At 41.1% G+C, this 16693-nt stretch overlaps 1 protein-coding gene across 2 annotated transcripts in view; it reads right to left on the reverse strand.

Moving 5' to 3' along the window:
• CRYBG2 (crystallin beta-gamma domain containing 2) overlaps window positions 1-16693 on the reverse strand; it is a 332797-nt gene that overhangs the window by 51312 nt on the left and 264792 nt on the right. For both annotated transcript variants that reach the window (XM_073666156.1, XM_073666157.1), the window contains 2 exons: window positions 8602-14767; window positions 7507-7554 (listed from right to left, as the gene is read on the reverse strand). In XM_073666156.1, coding sequence (XP_073522257.1) covers window positions 7507-7554; window positions 8602-14767 — 6214 coding nt within the window. The remainder of the gene's footprint in view (window positions 1-7506; window positions 7555-8601; window positions 14768-16693) is intronic.

Consider the following 16693-nt stretch of genomic DNA (forward strand, 5'->3'; position numbering starts at 1 on the left):
GAGAGAAGGCAGGGGCCAGAGAGGAGAAGAGGAGAAGGAGAAGGAAGGAAAGAGGAGAGACAGAGGAGTAGAAATGCTCCAGAAACAAGAAGGCAGAGGGGACCCTAAGAGAGCAGAACGGACAGCAACCGTTGCAATATACATAAGGGGGCCTTCATTTTAAATGATCGTGGCAAAAACGCCAATTAAAGAATGCATGGCTAGTAATTACCACAAGCCTACTCAGCATTAAATATAATAATAGGAGAAACAGAGTACATATGGGCATAAAAACAGTATAGCTTTATTAGATATCAAATATAAAAAGGGCATCTTGAGAAAGCCCTCTATCCAGGGGCGAAACGCGCGTCGAGGCTCCAATTAGGGCCACCTGGTATCTCTGTCTCTCCTGGTCCTTGGCCTGTCTCTTACTTTTATCTATTATTGCGTTTGGTAAGCGACATCTGATATTTACATTGACACTGCATATTTACCCGTACACTTGTATGGAGCGGTGCATTTGCATCGTGTGTCTTATATCCTTTTGTGCTTGCCCCTTTTTCCTCTTTTTTCCTGAGGAAATTTTTCTCAAAGTATATATATCCTGTATTCATATGTCTATGTGCTGCATTTTGTAATCTATTACTACTTCATGTCGCCACCTGTCGTGGCCCTTTTTATATTTGATATCTAATAAAGCTATACTGTTTTTATGCCCATATGTACTCTGTTTCTCCTATTATTATAGCAACCGTTGCAAGCCCGCGTTATATCGGGTGAAGGGTCAGGCCGTGGAAGGGTACCGGATTCCCAAGTTGGTGGAGGTAAATCATCCCTCAGCCAAAAACCGGAAGTCGTGATCATTTATTGGTGCGACCCCTTGCTACACCCGCTAGGAAGGCACCACATAGGGTCAGGGAAACTGGCGCCAAGTTTGACCAGCGAAGGCCCGAGGCAGCCGGACAGAAGCGTGGTCACTGGTGGGGCACGAGAGGCCAGAGAAAGGATAGAAGGGGGTCCTGTGCCACACTCCTGAATTGCCTGGGGGTTGACCAAGCCCCTCACCTGGTGGACGCAGCACGGCTTGGGCAGTCATTGCTGACAGAGGTGACTTGGATATCAACTGTAAGTAAAAGGCCTGAACTGCACCATTGGACTCTGTGTGATTTATGCTGCGCCTGCATCATCACACCCAGCATTCACCTACACTGCCCTGAGGCTATACTCTTCCCGTGGGGAGTTGTCCTACCCCTGTGCTACACACTAACACCAGCCTCAGTGGTCTGCCTCACAGCGGCGGTTATCTCTGACCGCAATCCACGGGTGGCGTAGTCGGACATTCCCAAATATATAAATAGACTGCCACAGCATTTGGTCTGACCACCCTGAGCCACGGGATCGGGTTGCCACTACTACCCCCAGCATCGCACAGAAGCCCGGTTCCGGGTGCCCCACGGCCCAGGGGGCGAGTCATATGTGTGTATATATATATATATATATATATATATATATATATATATATATATATATATATATATATATATATACACATATACATATATACAGTGCCTACAAGTAGTATTCAACCCCCTGCAGATTTAGCTGGTTTGATAAGATGCAAATAAGTTAGAGCCTTCAAACTGCAAACGAGAGTATGTTTTATGAACAGAAGCATAAATCTTACAAACCAAAAAGTTATGTTGCTCAGTTGAATTTTATTAAATTTTAAACATAAAAGTGTGGGTCAATTATTATACAACCCCTATGTTTAATATTTTGTGGAATAACCCTTGTTTGCAATTACAGCTAATAATCGTCTTTTATAAGACCTGATCAGGCCGCCACAGGTCTGTGGAGTTATCTTGGCCCACTCCTCCATGCAGATCTTCTCCAAGTTATCTAGGTTCTTTGGGTGTCTCATGTGGACTTTATTCTTGAGCTCCTTTCACAAGTTTTCAATTGGGTTAAGGTCAGGAGACTGACTAGGCCACTCCAACACCTTGACTTTTTCCCTCTTGAACCAGGCCTTGGTTTTCTTGGCTGTGTGCTTTGGGTCGTTGTCTTGTTGGAAGATGAAATTACGACCCATCTTAAGATCTTTGATGGAGGAGCGGAGGTTCTTGGACAAAATCTCCAGGTAGGCCGTGCTATCCATCTTCCCACGGATGCGGACCAGATGGCCAGGCCCCTTGGCTGAGAAACAGCCCCACAGCATGATGCTGCCACCACCATGCTTGACTGTAGGGATGGTATTCTTGGGGTCGTATGCAGTGCCATCCAGTCTCCAAACGTCACGTGTGTGGTTGGCACCAAAGATCTCGATCTTGGTCTCATCAGACCATAGAACCTTGAACCAGTCTGTCTCAGAGTCCTCCAAGTGATCATGAGCAAACTGTAGACGAGCCTTGACATGATGCTTTGAAAGTAAAGGTACCATACAGGCTCGTCTGGAACGGAGACCATTGCGGTGGAGTACGTTACTTATGGTATTGACTGAAACCAATGTCCCCACTGCCATGAGATCTTCCCGGAGCTCCTTCCTTGTTGTCCTTGGGTTAGCCTTGACTCTTCGGACAAGACTGGCCTCGGCACGGGAGGACACTTTCAAAGGATGTCCAGGCCGTGGAAGGCTAACAGTAGTTCCATAAGCCTTCCACTTACGGATGATGCTCCCAACAGTGGAGACAGGTAGGCCCAACTCCTTGGAAAGGGTTTTGTACCCCTTGCCAGCCTTGTGACCCTCCACGATCTGGTCTCTGATGGCCTTGGAATGCTCCTTTGTCTTTCCCATGTTGACCATGTCTGAGTGCTGTTCACAAGTTTGGGGAGGGTCTTAAATAGTCAGAAAAGGCTGGCAAAAGAGATCTTTAATCCACACATGTGAAGCTCATTATTCTTGGTGCCTGAACTACTTCTTAATACTTTAGGGGGACCAAACAGAATTCTTGTGGTTAGAGGGGTTGAATAATAAATGACACTCTGAATTAACTTTTAACGTTTTTAAAAAAAAAAAAAAAAAAATTTGCTGCAGTGCATTTCCCACTTCCAGGCTGATCTACAGTACAAATGTCACAATGCCAAGTTAATTCCGCATGTGTCAACCAGCTAAATCTGCAGGGGGTTGAATACTACTTGTAGGCACTGTATATATATATATACACACACACACACACACACACACACACACACACACACACATATATAATATACATACTTATATACATCATCAAAAAACCCTCCCTTGATCCATCCTCTCTGTCTAGCTATCGCCCCATATCACTTCTCCATTACACCTCAAAACTACTGGAACATCACGTCCATTCTGAACTGTCCTCCCACCTCTCCTCCTGCTCCCTCTTTGACTGCCTCCAATCTGACCGCATCACTCCACTGAAACTGCCCTGACTAAAGTCACCAATGACCTACTGACTGCTAAATCCAAGCGACACTACTCTGTCCTCCTCCTGGACCTGTCATCTGCCTTTGACACAGTGGACCATTCCCTCTTACTACAGACTCTCTCTTGTCTTGTCATCAAAGACTTGGCCCTATCTTGGATCTCCTCATACTTAACAGACAGGACATTCAGTGTCTCCCACTCACACACCACCTCCTCATCTCACCCCCTATCTGTCAATGTGTCCCTTAAAGGTTCAGTCCTAGGACCCCTGCTCTTCTCCATCTACACCTTCAGCCTGGGACAGCTCATAGAGTCCCATGGCTTTCAGTATCACCTCTATGCTGATGACACACAGATCTACCTCTCTGGACCTGATATCTCCTCCCTACTATCCAAAATCCCACAATGCCTGTCCACTATCTCATCCTTCTTCTCTGCCAGATTTCTAAAACTTAACATGGACAAAACTGAATTCATCATCTTTCCACCGTCTCACTCAACACCCCCCCAACAGACTTATCCATCAAAATCAATGGCTGCCCACTCTCCCCAGTCCTGCAAGCCCTCTGCCTCGGGGTAACCCTGGACTCTAACCTCTCCTTTAAACCACATATCCAAGCCCTTTCCACTTCCTGCCGAATCCAACTCAAAAATATCTTCCGGATCCACACATTTCTCAACCACGAATCTGCAAAAACACTAGTGCACGCCCTCATCATCTCCCGCCTCGACTACTGCAACCTCTTGCTCTGTGGCCTCCCTTCTACCACTCTCGCACCCCTCCAATCTATCCTAAACTCTGCTGCCCGACTAATCCACCTGTCCCCAAGCTATTCCCCGGCCTCTCCTCTCTGTCAATCCCTTCACTGGCTCCCCATTGCCCAGAGACTCCAGTTCAAAACCCTAACAATGGCATACAAAGCCATCCACAACCTGTCTCCCCCATACATCTGTGACCTAGTCTCCTGGTACTTACCTACATGCAACCTCTGATCCTCACAAGATCTCCTTCTCTTCTCCCCTCCCCACAATCGTATACAAGATTTCTCCCGTGCATCCCCCCTACTTTGGAACTCTCTACCCCAACACATGAGACTCTCGCCTACCATGGAAACCTTCAAAAGGAACCTGAAGACCCACCTCTTCCGATAAGCCTCCAACCTGCAGTAACCCTCGCTCCACCATTCGCTGCATGACCAGCTCTACCCTCACCTACTGTATCCTCACCCATCCCCTGTAGATTGTGACCCTCGCAGGCAGGGTCCTCACTCCTCCTGTACCAGTCGCCAACTTGTATTGTTCAAAATTGATTGTAATTGTTTGTGCTATGTATATCCCTTTCACATGTAAAGCGCCATGGAATGAATGGCGCTATAATAATAAATAATAATAATATATATACATGCACACACAAAGCAAATATACATAATAATATACACTTGCCACTCCTGTAGATAGGGCAGTGGAAGGGTAGAAAAGTGCAGATGTGTAGGACAAAAAGGAAAAAGCATGTTTTGGTGGTGTGGCGGATAAGAGAGGGTAGTTGGACTAGAGGCATAGCACAGTAAACTCCAGCACTCACTTCATGTCCGTCACCATGTTTCTCAGGAGATTCCCCTCATCAACCTGCTAGTGCTGACTAGAGTGCAGGGTTGACGTAGCAGCGCAGGAGTTCTTTCTCATAGTTTTGCTGCACTGGTGTACGCAGCTGGCCTTCACAAGCAGCAGTCTCTATGGTGCCTATGGTGGCGGGGTGCTTTTTGCTCCATGTCTCCAGGAGCAGGGTAGTGAGGGGATGCAGTGTAGGGGAAATGGATGTGCTGAGCCTTTTAGATGCCCTGTTCCCCATCCTAGCAGCCTCTAAGCACTGGTCCGGCTGCCAAGACATTATTGTCACACTCTGCTTGTTACTTGATTGGGTCCTTAATTTTTTTCTACTCACTGGTTTGACAGGCTCAGACCCCACCAACAGAATCTGCAGTTCAGGCACAGGATGTGAAAGGACATACTTCCTTTCCTGTACAGCTCATTAGGCTCACATGCATGATATTATTGTAATGATAATATATAGGGAAACTGCAGGAGGCTGTGCTCTTGGAGAGCGGAAACTTGCCCTGCTTTGCCAAGCCAGGATGCAACTCCCAAGGTGTGGGGGGGACATGGCACCTGTGGGGAGTTTCTAATAAAGGAGGAACACTTTGAGAAAGGGGCCCGACTGAGAATACATGGTGCTCTGATGCGCCAGTGTAAGCCTACTCAGCTTCTGCTTTCAACATCTCTCAGAAGACTGTATAACAAGCAGTGTAAGGGCCTAAATTCAGTCAAGTTGCGCATCCGCTCACCTTTTTTGCCCCCATCTCTAGAGATGGGCTAGGGGGGTGGCGGAGCTTAAATCGGGCATGTGTATGTGCTGTTTACTGAGAAGATGGTCGGAGGCCGAGGCCCCCCAGGGGATCCACCGATTTCTCTGTGGGCCAGTTTGTGCCGGTCTTAGACAATCCCTTTAACTAGTTACAGCCATGCGTTTTTTGTGTGAGGATTTGCTCAAATATTGCTTTGTAATGAACCATGATAATCATATATTATTTACAGTAGGGAAAATAAGTATTTGATACAATGCTGATTTTGCAAGTTTTCCCACCTACAAAGAATGGAGAGATCTGTAATTTTTATCGTAGGTACACTTCAACTGTGAGAAACAGAATCTAAAAATAAAAACAAGAAAATCACAATGTATGATTTTTAAATAATTAAATTGTATTTTATTGCATGAAATAAGTATTTGATCACCTACCTACCAGCAAGAATTCTTTAACAAGCCCTTTGCACTCATTACCTGTATTAATTGCACCTATTTGAACTCGAAACCTGTATAAAAGACACATGTCCACACAATCAATCACACTCCAACGTCTCCACCATGGCGAAGACCAAAGAGCTGTCTAAGGATACCAGGGACAAAATTGTAGACTTGCACAAGGCTGGCATGGGCTACAGGACAATAGGCAAGAAGCTTGGTGAGTAGGCAACAACTATTGGCACAATTATTAAAAAATGGAAGAAACACAATCTTCCTCGGCCTGGGGCTTCATGCAAGTTCTCGCCTCGTGAGGTAAGGATGATTCTGAGAAAGGTCAGGAATCAGCCTAGAACTACACAGGAAGATCTGGTAAATGACCTGAAGAGAGCTGGGACCACAGTCTCAAACATTACCGTTAGTAACATACTACACAGTCATGGATTAAAATCCTGCGGGGCACAAGAGGTTTCCTTGCTCACGCCAGCACATGCCCAGGCCCATCTAAAATTCACCAATGACCATCTGGATGATCCAGAGGAGGCAATGGAGAAGGTCATGTGGTCAGATGAGACCAAAATAGAACTTTTTGGTATTAACGACACTCGCCGTGGTTGGAGGAAGAAGAAAGATGAGTACAACTCCAAGAACACCATCACAACCGTGAAGCATGGTGGGGGAACCTCATACTTTGGGGGTGATTTTCTGCAAAAGGGACAGGACGACTGCACCGTATTGAAGGGAGGATGGATGGGGTCATCTATCGAGAGATTTTGGCCAACAACCCCCTTCCCATCATGAAGATGGGTCAGACAATGACCCGAAACACACAGCCAGGGCAACTAAGAAGTGGCTCCGTAACAAGCATTTCAAGGTCTTGGAGTGGCCCAGCCAGTCTCCAGACTTGAACCCAATAGAAAATCTTTGGAGGGCGCTGAAACTTAATGTTGTCCAGCAACAGCCCCGAAACCTGAAAGATCTGGAGAAGACCTGTATGGAGGAGTGGGCCAAAATCCCTGCTGCAGTGTGTGCAAACTTTGTCAAGAACTACAGAAAATGTCTGACCTCTGTAATTGCAAATAAAGGTTTCTATACCAAATATTATATTCTGTTTTTCTATTATATCAAATACTTATTTCATGCAATAAAAGGCAAATTAATTATGTAAAAATCAATGTGATTTTCAGGATTTTTTTTTAAAGATTCTGTCTCTCACAGTAGAAGTGTACCTATGATAAAAAATTACAGACCTCTCCATGCTTTGTAGGTGGGAAAACTTGCAAAATCGTCAGTGTATCAAATACTTATTTTCCCCACTGTATATTCTTACCTTTCCTGGTCTTGGATTCAACTTGCCATGACTCTTCTCTGGGTGATGCTGAAATAAAGATAGTACATTATTTCCAGTTGGTATGCTACATACTAATCAAACAAAAACTAAATCAGATAATGATAAAATAATAACACACTTAAGAAAATATATTTATACAGACTGAAACTACTAGAAGGATCAGATGGGCAATGGGAGAATCAGGAAAGACCCTTAAGGGGTTAAATTGCTTTTTATTTCCGGATAGAGAGAAGAAGCAAAAACACCTCTGATCTCCTTAACAGCACTGACAGGAGGGAGATCATAGCAGGGAACAGCATTTTCTCCAATCATTATGATGATTAGCATTATGATTGCAATGAATAGTCAGTTACAAGATAATTGACCAATCAGTAGGTTGGAGAGCTGCAGTTGGTTCTACAGCTGAGCTCCATGCCAGTCACCTGTCTGGGATAACCGTTGGCACAAAGCTGTGAAAGTTTGAAGCCAAGGCAAAAAAGCACTCTACAATGCCAGAACTAGCACCTAACCGTGACATACATTTATCTCATAGGTCACTAAGGGATAATTAATTACACATATACAGTATATAATAGTTTACATATAGCCTTACATTCAAGAGGTTGTCCAGGCTGAAATGAAAAGTCTGCATACATTCTATGTGACTGCAAAATACCGAATCATGACCGTGCGCAATGTGTCACACGGTCACAATTCCTTGTGTGGGTGGGCGGTCACGTAATCATATATATGCGATTTTCATACTTGTGGTCACATATCAACTAGACTGATCTGGCTTCTCTCAATTCTTGTCAATGGAGAAGAGTCAGATAAGTTTACATCACATGTGACCGTAAGTATTAAAATTGCATATAGGTCATCATGTGAACGCTCTCTCACCCACCTGCTCTGGGAATAGTGGGGAATCGTGACAGTGTGTGTATAAGACACTCTCTCGATTTGGCAGTATGCAGTCGCCTATAGTGACTACAGACTTAATTTCAGCCTGGACAACACCATTGATTCCTGCTGCTCCCTGGACAACCCCTTTAATTAGCATTTAAAATGAGTTATTGAAATTTTAGTAAAACTCACCCAGACATCCGGGAAAATTTTTAATGGAGAAGACACTGACAACTCTAGCTTGGATGGTAGGTCAGCCGAATCATGGACCATCTTTGGAATGGTAGAGTCTACATTATCTTCTTGTTTAGATTCTTCTGTAGTTCCAGAAGTGTCATTGGTTGTGGTTGTAGTTGTATCTTTTTCAGATGTATTCTCTGAAACTGTTTCTGTTTCTTCTGTCACATCCTGATCATCAGTCTGGGGTTTCAGGTAACTGCTAAGGAGGAAACTACTTTCAAGTCTGGAATACGGCTTCCCTTCGGATGTGTCTGTCTTTTTGTCTAATCTTTCAGACAGAAGTAAAGAGCCAATTATAGAACTTTGCCTTTGACTAAGATTTTGTGCAATAAAATTCTTGTAGCTGTCACCTCTAGAAACCTCATCACCAGAGTGTTTTCTCATTAGTTCCAGTGGGGAGGACCTAACTGCAGATCTTTCTGCATTTCTTTCCCATGCATATTTCTTTTCACCTGGCTCTGACATTTCAGTTTGTTCTGCCACATTAGGTTCTTCTGTTAATTCACTTTCTTCAGAAAGAATTTTATTTTCTTTTATATCTGGAATAGGTAACCTGAAAACAAAGCGGTCACTCTTTGGAGAGCCCTGGTCCTCCTTTATAGGGGGTAAAATGGCACATATGTTTAGTCCTGAGGAACGAGGCTGACGAGGTTCTCTAAGATGTTTCATAAACTCAGGGGTCTCGAATTGTCGTAATTTGCTCACCCAAATATCCATATTTTCTGAAGCTTCCATTTCTTCCTCTTCTATAGAGTTTCTACCATATTCTGTCCTTGTATCTTCAAGTACATGTTTTTCTGAATTGGAAAGATGGGAATGTTGAACAATTTCAGTCATTTGTTCTTGCTCCATTGAGTTTTGTTGCACTTGTGAGTAAATTGTATTTAGACCAGTTATATTCCCTATAGTATTTTTTATTTCCTCCACATCTGAGATTAAGATCCCAGAAATGTCTCCATTTAATTTGTTTAAAAAGACATGACTGTTGGAATCATGTGTGTCAATATTTTTGCTTTCAAGGAGTTCATTTTCGTTTCCTTTTGGATCTTGAACAGCAGTCTGCAGATTACTACTGTGCAAATTTCCAGTAGTCTGGGGATCACCAATGTGCAATGTTCCATTAGACTGTGGATCACTACCGTGCAATGAACCAGTAGTCTGTGGATCACCAATTTGCAATGTCCCAATAGTCTGCGGATCACTACTGTGCAATTTTCCAGTAGTCTGTGGATCACTACTAAGCAATGTTAAAATAGGTTGGGGATCAGTGCTATGCAATGTTCCAGTAGTTTGCGGATTACTGGTATGCAATGTTCCAGTAGATTGAATATCACTACTGTGCAAAGTTACAATAGATTGAAGATCCCTACTGTGCCATGTTCCAGTAGTCTGAGGACCACTACCGTGCCATGTTCCAGTAGTCTGAGGATTACTACCGTGCAATGTTCCAGTAGTCTGAGGATCACTACCGTGCAATGTTCCAGTAGTCTGAAGATCACTAACGTGCCATGTTCCAGCAGTCTGAAGATCACTACCGTGCAATGTTCCTATAGTCTGAAGATCACTACCGTGCAATGTTTCAGTAGTCTGAAGATCACTACCGTGCAATGTTCCTATAGTCTGAAGATCACTACCGTGCAATGTTTCAGTAGTCTGAAGATCACTACCATGCAATGTTTCAGTAGTCTGAGGATCACTACCGTGCAATGTCTCAGTAGTCTGAGGATCACTACCGTGCAATGTTCCAGTAGTCTGAAGATCATTACTGGGCAATGTCCCAGAAGTCTGAGGATCACTACTGTGCAATGTTCCAGTAGTCTGAGGTTCACTACTGTGCAATGTTTCAGAAGTCCGCAGATCACTACTGTGCAATGTTCCAGTAGTCTGTAGATCACTACCGTGCAATGTTCCAGTAGTCTGAAGATCACTACCGTGCAATGTTCCTATAGTCTGAAGATCACTACCGTGCAATGTTCCAGTACTCTGAAGATCACTACCGTGCAATGTTTCAGTAGTCTGAGGATCACTACCGTGCAATGTTTCAGTAGTCTGAGGATCACTACTGTGCAATGTTCCAGTAGTCTGAGGATCACTACTGTGCAATGTTCCAGTAGTCTGAGGATCACTACTGTGCAATGTTCCAGTAGTCTGCAGATCAGTATTGTGCAATGTTACAATAGATTGAGGATCTTTACTGTGCAATGTTCCAGTAGCCTGTGGATCACTAGTAAGTAATGTTCCAGTAGCCTGCAGATCACTACTATACACTGTTCCAGTAGTCAGTAGATCACTACTATGCAATGTTACAATAGATTGAGGATCTTTACTATGCAATGTTACAGTAGTCTGAGGATCACTACTGGGCAATATTACAGTAGGTAACGCATGTAAACTTTCTGCTTGGTCTTCTTTCAAGGATAGATTATCTGCCTGAATATCCCAATGATTTACTTCATATATAATTTGATTTGCTATAGGTTTACTCATCTGAGTATTGTCAGTTGGTAGATCAATTGTGGAGTCCATAAGATCAGTACTAGTTAAAGCTTGGTTGGGAATTTGAAATCTTGCAGGCTCATGTATTTCATTACTGATATTTATAAGTTTTCCTTTTTTCACATCAGGATCTAATGCAATGTTTTCATCATACCATGCATCTTCAGTTTCAGCTATTAAACATTTATCATTCTGCAATATGGCCACTTTTTCTACCTGTTCCATTAGTACACCTCTTAAAGGATCTTCAACTACTTCTTTTGCATTAGCTTGCCGACTTCTCTCATTAAGGCTATCAATTTCCTTTTCTTCCCCTGTCAAAGAGCTATTTTCCTCTAATATTTCGATTAGAATGTTTTGTTGATCATCAAGATGGCTCAAATTTCCTTGATCCGCTTCATACACAGGGAGAGTTAACTTATACTCCATTGTTGAATTATTATGGTCTTCTGGTAAATCTTTTGTTACAGAAATGTTTACATTATGTTCAGCTTTGTCAAGTACCATTTCCCCAGTCTGATCTACAGGCTCATTTACAGATAGAAATATAAAACAATCTTCATCTTTTTTACTAAAAATACTCATGTCATCTCCACTAACAACAGTTCTTTTCTCTACAACATTATTATCGACAAATTGAGTAATCACATCCAAAGTTTGTCTTTCATTCTCATGGTGTTCAATTATAAGGTCGGCATTTAGTAAATTATGATTCACAATGACGTCATCTGCTTGTGCTGTATTTTCACAATGCACATGTGTATTCGACAGGTGACTGCCATTTACACCTGTACTGAACAGGTTATCTGGATCTTCTTTTAAATTGTTACATGGTTGTTCACTGATCTCTCCAGATGAGTCAACTAGGACAATTTTCTTAGATGCTGCTTGCTCCACATTATATACAGCATCTGTCATTAACTCATTTGACTCCTCAACCTCTGTGTTTACTGTCATATCACTGGCAAACAGGTAAATTGCATTCAAAACTGGCTCATCTTTTGTTACAGTAGTATCCAGTACACTCTGGTCTCTCAAGTCTACATTTGATATATCAACTTCATCAGTCTTTTCCTCAATTTGATTTACTATATTTTTCACTGCTGTAGTATTTTTAGGTATGTCACATAGATTTTCCATTTGTCCCCTCTCTGTTTCCACACTGAGTGGGAATTTACAACTACGGTCCATTACATCTCTATAAACATTTAGATTCAAATTCATTTGTAACACTTGGTCTGACGTATTAGTGGACAATACCTCACTGGACCATACATTTTGTTCATATTTGGATCTATCTTCATCCAGTGAAGATATAGCTCTTACAATATTATCTGACAGATCTCTCAATGCTGTTACGTCATGTTCAGAATGCACCGATATATCCAAAGCATGAACAGTGCCCATTACTCTGCTGCCTTCATCAATTTCATTCAAGTGGTCTGTCTGTCTATCAGCTGCTGTTATAGAAATCATATCTGGTTGCTCTTGGTTAATTAATCCTTGGTCTTTCCTGGCTTTCTCATTAAGATAATTATAACCTATGGTTGATCCTTCCTCATTTCTGTCCTTTTCTTTTTTATGTACAGTTTTTTTTGACGCAACACCATCGTCACCTTCAGGAGTGTTCATATCTGTCTGTTCTATGTAACTTTCTGCTATCGCTTTGTTTAATGGTAAACGATTGATCGCTCCACCAACTTTATCTGCCAAATCAGTTTTTCTTTCTTCATTATTATTAGCTGATCTCATAATATCTGCTTCAACATGTATAATGTGCTTACCTTCAGTGGTCACAAATACAACTTTTCCATCAGATTGATCAGTTGCAAGGTTATTCTGGTGTGCTACGTCTGCAGATTGATTTTCAAGAGCAATGTTAGTATTACATTTTAAGTTATTCTTAGTGCTATAATCCCAGTGAGGTAATGCACAATGCTTTTTTTTCAATTCCTCCAATTTACGTTTTAGCCTTGTGTTGGGCTCTTCAAGTGGTTGATCACTGACTGATACTTCAAAATGTCTGATTTCATCTTTTACTCTTTTATTTAAATGAACAGAGTCATGCTTTCCTTCATTTACAATTTTATTATGGATTATGGTGGATTGATATTTACTTTTCACTTCTTTGGTGGTGCGTAAATGCTCAGCTATCCTATTTCTATTCTCATGTGACATAGCCTTACTGTCGCCTTTGGTGTAGTTTATATCCATGAGACGTGAAGCATTGTGACTCTTAAATTCATTTGAATGCTTCTCTCCAGGTGTGATTTCCTGTTTAATGGAGGCATCATGTGTATAAGCAGGTGGCTTTCTTCTTTGAGTTATTATAGGAAGGATGTCATGACTGAACTTACCATCAACCTTTTTCATGGTTTCTTCTACATCGACCTCCTTGCTTCTTGATTTTAATATTTCTGAAGTGCTTATTTCATGATTAGGTATGTCATCTATCAACATTCTTTCTGCAATAAATGTACCAGTAAATATTTCCTGCATGTCACCTGGTTCTAGATTAGCATTTGCTATAGAGTCTTTTTGAATTTGATTGTTTTTGGTGTTTGCAAACTTCTCAAAGTTTCGATTGTGTAATGCCTTTTTTCCATCAACAATATGACTCACATCATGGAGAATAATGGCTTGGGGCAAGAGTTTAAGTTCTGCTTTGTTTGATTCTTGTGAGTTCTTTGCATCAAGACTTTTGGTTATATCTCTTGAATGGATTGGGTTTTCTTCATATATTTCTACATTTTGGTTTGTTTCTAAACCTATTTTAGCATATGAATCGTTGCCTTCTGAAAAGAAAAAGTTTTCTGATATTTGAGATGGCATTGGAGAAGAATTATTCCTCTGATTTTCAAACCTATGTGCAGAAGATAGAGGTGAACGGACAATAACACTCTCATTTTTCCATCCTCTTGGTGAACTTAGTGAAATAGAATAATTATTCTTAGTCCTGTAGGGTGGTGGTGTTGATGTCCTAGGGGGGAGCTTAACATCTGGAAGTTGGTTTCTTACTTTCTTATAGCCGTCTTCATTGTCAGAATGGCATATATTGGTTAATTCCACATTTGCAATGTATTTCATTGTACTACCTTTACTTTCTATTTTTTTTCTATTACTGTCCATATTGCTCTGTGATACTGTAGGCACTGTAGAAGGGTTTGCTTTTCCAGTATTTTCAATTACTGTCACTGTTACTTGTTCACTTTTTTTCTTTAAGTGATCTTTTCTTAAAGGATTGAAAACTGTAGAGAAAACTGGACCATGAACTCCTGGAGTGACAGGGGCATCTTGAGGCACTTTATGTCTTTTTTCCCTAAGAGATCCATACTGTTGAGATTTGGCTGCTACTTTATGATGGATAACGTCGTCTTTTGAGCTAATATTTTCAAACACCTTTTGCAAGCCTTTTACATGGCCGACATATAATTGAGGAGACACATCACCAGTTGACCGTTTTGTAGAATCATTCTTTTCGATAGGCTTTCTGGGAAACTCAAACTTTTGCTGATTATCCGGTTTTTCCATTTTACTTAATTGAAGTTTGCAAGATTCAGCCACCCAATCAAAGCGACTGGTGGTAAAGAGAAACTCCTCATCCACTGCTGATCCAAAAGATCTAGAAGAAAAAGAAATGTTGAAATGTTCAGAAACAAATCATGCTGAATATTTACCCTAAAACTGCATTTACTGTAAAGCTAATCTGACATTTTAAAAGTTTTTCCCCCTAACACGAAAAAGTAAACTACATTAAGAAAACAGTGCGCTTTTCTAAAATGTGTTCGCAAAAGTAGGAGAGGTTTTTGCTTATCTAAAATTACAGGTCAGGGCAAGTCACTGAATTAAAACCTGTATGGGTTTGTCACCAATGAAAGTACATGTATGCTTGTATATACATCAGGAATGCTACAAGGGAGAGGTGATCTGAAGAAATATTAAAAGACACGAAATCAGAAGGAGGAGGGGAGAATGCACATTTATTAAGATGCTAAAGAGGTTTTCAGTTTTTATTTAAATGCTGGTTTTTATTTGTATACTAAACTGTGCACATTTTAATGACAATTTTTCTTACTTTGCAGTAAGGAAAGGATTGCACCTGTATATGCAAACAGAGATTAAATCATTGAGAAGTTGAAACATGTGTAAAGATGCCCATCCAAATTAGACTAATGTTGATTAAAGCAAATGATTTCATACACAAAATATGTTCATGGGTTCGAATTTAACAACGAACAATTGTTTTCACCAGCCAATGGCATACCCCTATTGTATGTAAAGATTGGGCACTTTTGAACTTTTTGTCTGATAGGGAAGATATCCAGAAGCAATCTCTCTTTGACTGAACATTCCAAAAAACATCTTTTATCCTTGCCAAGAGTCATTGAAAAAGTATGGATAGGTTGAACCAGATTGTAATAGTCAATAGGGAATTAATGTGTATGGATCTGTTGATGAAACAGTTGTACACCAGATATTTGTTTAACGGATGTCAACTGTCAAGCTACTTCTATTTAATGTGAAGGGTAACTTATTGTGGCTATACTTTTCATTATACAACAAAGTATAAATTAAATAATTCTATGTTGAGCTGTGTGACTGTTAAACTTGCATTAAACCTTAAGAGAAGGGATAGGCTAAATTTAGAGGTAGTTTACAAGTAAGTGCCTGGTGATTAAAAGTAATTTGTGAAACATTCATACGTTTATGACCAATAGTTACAGATTTACAGCTCTGTCCGCTTTGATAACTGTAATCGCTAAAATATTGTGACCTGAGTTCACACATCCATTTAAAGAGAACTGATCAACATACAGTTTGCTTATGACAAACAGTGATTTGCACCTCAAGAATGTTCATAAGACTTCATAAGTCTAGGAAATCTGACAGCAACATTTTCATCCCAAACTATTTAATGCACGTGAAATGAATATTGAAGACATCACCATTTTTTTCAAGTAAATATATTTCTAAAGGTGCTATTGACATTAAATTCTCATCACATTTCGGTAACAATCTATCCAATCCACACAGGCAAAGAAATCAAACCACAGATGTCTGTAAATTAAGTTGTGTAATAATGAGAAATGGCACAGGGAAAAAGTATTGAACACCTGAAGAAACAGAGGTGCAAAAAGCCATGGAAAGTTATGACACCAGCTGAAATCTATCAGTAATTAGAAAGTAATCCTGCCACTTAATATCAGCTGGTTCAACTGATGGCCTAAAAAAGGTGTCTAATTAGCAATGTGCCACACAAAAAACATCTCATGATGGGTAATTCCAGTGAGATGTATTAAGACCTTCGCAACCTTATTGTTGCAAAACATACCAATGGTATTAGTTACAGAATAACTTCTAAATTACTGAAGGTTCCAGTGAGCACTCTTGGGGCCATAATCCAGAAGTGGAAAGAACATCCTATCACCATAAACCGGCCACGACCTGGTGCTCCCCGCAAGATTTCAGACAGAGGAGTGAAAAGAATTATCAGAAGAGTGGTCCAAGAGCCAAGGACCACCTTGTGGAGAACTACAGAAAGACCACT

The sequence above is a fragment of the Phyllobates terribilis genome, unplaced genomic scaffold (assembly GCF_046119375.1).
Source record: "Phyllobates terribilis strain yellow unplaced genomic scaffold, ASM4611937v1 Scaffold_2__4_contigs__length_985480577, whole genome shotgun sequence".
In the NCBI taxonomy this organism is placed as follows: domain Eukaryota; kingdom Metazoa; phylum Chordata; class Amphibia; order Anura; family Dendrobatidae; genus Phyllobates; species Phyllobates terribilis.